At 51.6% G+C, this 4,580-nt stretch overlaps 1 protein-coding gene across 1 annotated transcript; it reads right to left on the minus strand.

Moving 5' to 3' along the window:
* Nucleotides 1–2,485: 2,485 nt before the first annotated feature.
* Nucleotides 2,486–4,304, minus strand: LOC148026411 (uncharacterized). The gene has a single exon (XM_087690295.1). It carries the CDS (start codon nucleotides 4,301–4,303, stop codon nucleotides 2,486–2,488), a length of 1,818 nt encoding a protein of 605 aa, XP_087546421.1. The 5' UTR covers nucleotide 4,304.
* Between the last annotated feature and the right edge of the window lie 276 nt (nucleotides 4,305–4,580).

Genomic DNA, 4,580 nt, shown 5'->3' on the forward strand with positions numbered 1-4,580 from the left:
AGTTTATCAAAGTTCGATTGTTCAGCAGGTGACCGTACAATTAATACTTGCTTCTTCAGTAGATTGGTCAGAGGAGTTGCAATCAAGGCATAGTTTTTGATAAAGACCCTGTACCATCCTGTCAATCCAAGAAAACTACGTATTTCTTTGACAGTTGTTGGTGTTGGCATTCCCCAAATGAAATGGGAATTCATTGGCCTTCCTCATACACATACTTGTTCTTCCTCATACACATACTTGTTCTTCTTGATCTTTCGACCGCTGACATGTAGGGTTGCATTTGCGTGAGCTTCAACAAAGATGAACAGCTTCACGATCTTTAAGTCCTCCATCCACTTGATTCTCTTCAAGTTGGTTCGAAGGTACGCAAGTCGGTGGGCAGCTATGTAATAAATTCCTAAATCACCCGTCCATCTCCATTCCATGTACAGGGGTGAAGGATTGTAGATGCGGTCTAGGATATTCATCATACCTAGCTTTCATCGATAATCTGAAGCACACATCACAGTCATAAACATAACCTGGAACACTAAGAATTTGTTCCACGCTTTGCGACTCTGCAGGCCAGCATCGATAAGTAAGGTAAGAAAATGTTCTTAACAGCAACATTTGCTCTCTTCTCCTCATTAAGTTTCCTTGAAAATATTAGATCCTCGTTGGTTCACTTTGATACCAACTGTAACGTGTCCAAGTCTCTTTCTGCCCGGGGTCTCCTTCTTCTGTGCAAGAATGGGCCTTACAGTCGCGATTTTTGAAAAACCCGAGAGGTGTGGATGAATAAGGCTTATGGAAGCCTTGTTTAGAAGCTTCTAAAGAAGCTTCTAAAGAAGCTTCCAAGCTTTTGTTCCACAGAATGACGTGGAGAGAGAAAGAAATGATGGAGGAGATGATGATGAGGATAATGATTATGATGATGACGATGATGATGGTCGAGGTGGCGTGGCAGCAGCGGCCTGGCGGCAACGGCCTGTGACGGCAATATGGTGACGGTAGCTTCTCTGGCGGGCAGCACGACGCTGTCCCCATGATCCCTCATTTCCCCTCAAGCTTAAGGGGGGGAGGTTCTTATAGGTTTTAAGGGGGGGGAATAGCCACACATGTGGTTAGTTTGCATGTCTCCTCCTCCCCCCGTGCTCTCCTACTCCATACCCACTCTTCTCCACTCCCTCTCCCCCGCCGTGCAACGACTGAAGGGGAGGGGGTTATTAATAAAAAAAATTGCACTAAATTATCCATTATCATTTTGCCTTTCCCGTGAAGGGTGTTCCCGTGTGGACTTGCAGTTTCAAGCCACGGTCTTTCATACACGACACGGAGCTGGAGTTTATTAATGCGCGTGGAATAAGCACTTAGCCACCAACATTTTACAATGCGGGAGATTACTTTGGGTTGCATTTTTGCGCAGGGTGTGCGGGGTTTAGAGTCGATTAATTCCTGAAATCCTGAAATCTCTAATATTATAGAAATTCCTGAAATCTCTAATATGGTGTTGGTGAGAGCTACCAACCGGTAGGATAACTTTGGGATGGCAGCTGCCTTCTTTGGTGATCAAGCTAATTTTGATGAAGCTAAATGGAGATCACTCGGTCTAATTTGCGATGTAACCTTGAGATTTTTTTGGTTAAGTAGGAATGCATGTCTCTTCAAACAATGTTATAATCCAAAAACACATCTGACCACATGTATTCCCATGCTTCCTCTTTATCCACATCTTATGATGTGCAATCCACACCCAATACATTGGAAACTAGGTGCTTGTCTATCCCAGCTTCTTAAACAAGAGCTACTGTCAGTTCTTTACCCTTTGAAGTTCCAACATTGGATCTATAGACTATTTTGGGAAAAAGTTACCTTCTCAAGCCCGAGGCTTCGATGCATATTTACATTTTGTAAACACTTTTTACTCTTTTGGTAATATATGACCACGCATTACAAAAAAAAAGAGGTGAAATTTTGACATTTTCGACACGTTAACAAACTAAATGCTAATGGCCTAGTTGAAATTTTGTTTTGAGTCTTTTGTTTAAGAAAATGGAAGTGTGAAAGTTATATTGAGACAAGGTAGAGTATTTCTACAACTTTATCATAGGGAATCTCAGCCCTCAAATTTGAAGGGCTACCCAACTTTTCATTTAGAAGGTCTTAGAAGACCTCTCCTTTTCTTTTTAAAGAGTTTGGAAGGGCATATAATTATTTTTCTAAAATTCTTACCTTTCTTTTGAAGGGTAATATATGTATCACCCCTCTCTAGAAGGGCAAAACCCCCTTTGAAGGGTGTTGCAACCTTCAAATTTTAGGCCTAATAGGGATTGTTTTTTTGGATGGCTTTAGGAGAGAGAGGCTTGACAATGGAATCTTGCCCGATGTGGTTTTGTTTTGGCAATGGGCTTTCATCTCACGATCTTGTGCAGTACTGGATTAATGCAGAATGGATAATGGATTTACTTCGAAGGAGGATGTACTTTTAACACTATGCTGTATACTGCTAGCGCATTAGGCGCCGCCTGGTACATGCGGGGAGCGGGGTTCCGCAGAGGGCAGGATTGCCAGGGCGGTAGGAGGACACAGGGAAGGTGTTGAAGGGCTGCTGCGGCGGGATGGGACCGGCCAGCTGATTGTCGGAGACGTTGAAGGAGGCCAGGCCTTGGAGGTGCGTCGCGAAGGCGACAGGGATGTTGCCGGACAGTTGGTTGTCCTGCAGCGACAGGAAGCGGAGGGAGTTACCGAGATTGGCCAGCTCTGTCGGGATGGCCCCGGAGAGGTTGTTGTAGGAGAGGTCCAGGCTCTGCAGGTTGGCGAGGGAGCCGAGCTCGGCTGGGATGACCCCCGTTAGGGCGTTGTATGAGAGGTCCAGGCTCTGCAGGTTGGCGTGGGAGCCGAGCTCGGCTGGGATGGCCCCGAAGAGGTTGTTGTATGAGAGGTCCAGGCTCTGCAGGTTGGCGAGGGAGCCGAGCTCGGATGGGATGACCCCCGTTAGGGCGTTGTATGAGAGGTCCAGGCTCTGCAGGTTGGCGTGGGAGCCGAGCTCGGCTGGGATGGCCCCGGAGAGGTTGTTGTATGAGAGGTCCAGGCTCTGCAGGTTGGCGAGGGAGCCGAGCTCGGATGGGATGACCCCCGTTAGGGCGTTGTATGAGAGATTCAGGCTCTGCAGGTTGGCGATGGAGCCGAGCTCGGGCGGGATGGTGCCTGTGAGGGCGTTGTGTGAGAGGTCGATGAGAGGAGTGACCTCGTTGGAGTTGTCGTCGGCTCCCTGAAGCTTCTTGAGGTTGGCCACCCACTGCGGGAAGGGACCCGACAGGCCGCAGGAGCTGAGGTGGAGCTCCCGGAGCTTGGGCAGGGTGGAGAGGCCCGATATGGCCGCCGACGAGGCGCTGCTGATGTCGCCCAGCGGGTTGCCGTCCAGGCGCACGACCTGCAGGCTGTGGAGGTTGCTCATGTCCTCGGGCAGGCCCCCGATTGCGTTGTGGTCCAGGTACAGGACGAAGAGGTTGGTGAGGTTGGTGGTGAAGGCGGCCGGGACCACGCCCGAGAGGTTGTTGAGGGCCAGGTCGGCGGTGAAGAGGTTGGAGAGGAGGCCGAAGGAGGGCGGGATGGACCCGCTGATGAGGTTGTTGGCGATGCGGATGTGCTGCAGGCTGGCCATGCCCCCGATGGCGCTGGGCAGCGGGCCGCTGAGCATGTTGTGGGACAGGTCGAGCACCCGGAGGCTGGTCAACTGGTCGAAGGACTCCGGGATGCCACCCGAGAGCGCGTTGTAGGACAGGTCGAGCTCCCGGAGGCCGCTGAGCTGCCCCAAGGACTCCGGGATGGCTCCCGTGAGGCCCCCCCCGCTGCCGCTGTCGGTCATCATGTTGGCTAGCGACAGCTGCTGGAGCTTGGTGAGCTTGCCCAGAGACGGAGGGATGCTACCCTGGAAGCTGTTCTCCTGCAGCTTGAGCAGCTGCAGCTCCGACAGGGAGCCCAGCAGGGGCGACAGCACCCCCTGCAGCCTGCCCCCCGAGAGGTCCAGCTGCACCACGCGGCCGCTGCTGGCCTCGCAGGTGACGCCCTCCCAGGAGCAGCAGTCGGACATGGACGCCGTCCACGCCGCCAGCTTCTGAGACGGGTCCTTGGCCACGGCCCCCTTGACGGCCAGAAGAGCCGCCCGGTCCTGCGCCACGCAGGCAGCTGCGGCCACCGAGGTGCCGGTTACGCAGTGCTGTATGATGAGCATGCTGAGGGCGATCGAGAATATCAAGGAAGCGACAGGAGTAGAGTTGCGAGGGCTACAGGTAATTATAACGCGGTGAACGTGGGAAGCCATCATCAATGGTATCCTATGCAGCAGCAGGAGGAGGAGGAGGCAAAGAAGCTAATAGTAAGACGACAGGCGGGTTGGTAATGTTTATGCAAGAAGAATACGCCCCGCCATTTATCATATCGAGTGTTGGGACGGCATTTCCCTGTCTGACGAGGTCTGATCAGGAAAGACCTTCGATTCTCACACCACGTAAAGTCTTTGATTGCAATTTGTCAAACTACAGAAGAAAAGCCTGCGAGTCGACTTTGCCACGGCCCAGTCAGCCCACGATCAGTGGCAT

Source organism: Lygodium microphyllum, chromosome 13 (genome assembly GCF_053477565.2).
Source record: "Lygodium microphyllum isolate KBCC chromosome 13, Lygodium_microphyllum_v1.1.10, whole genome shotgun sequence".
In the NCBI taxonomy this organism is placed as follows: Eukaryota; Viridiplantae; Streptophyta; class Polypodiopsida; order Schizaeales; family Lygodiaceae; genus Lygodium; species Lygodium microphyllum.

Coding starts and splice junctions, on each gene's coding strand:
- LOC148026411 (XM_087690295.1), bottom strand. CDS start 4,303: ATGGCTTCCCACGTTCACCGCGTTATAATTACCTGTAGCCCTCGCAAC.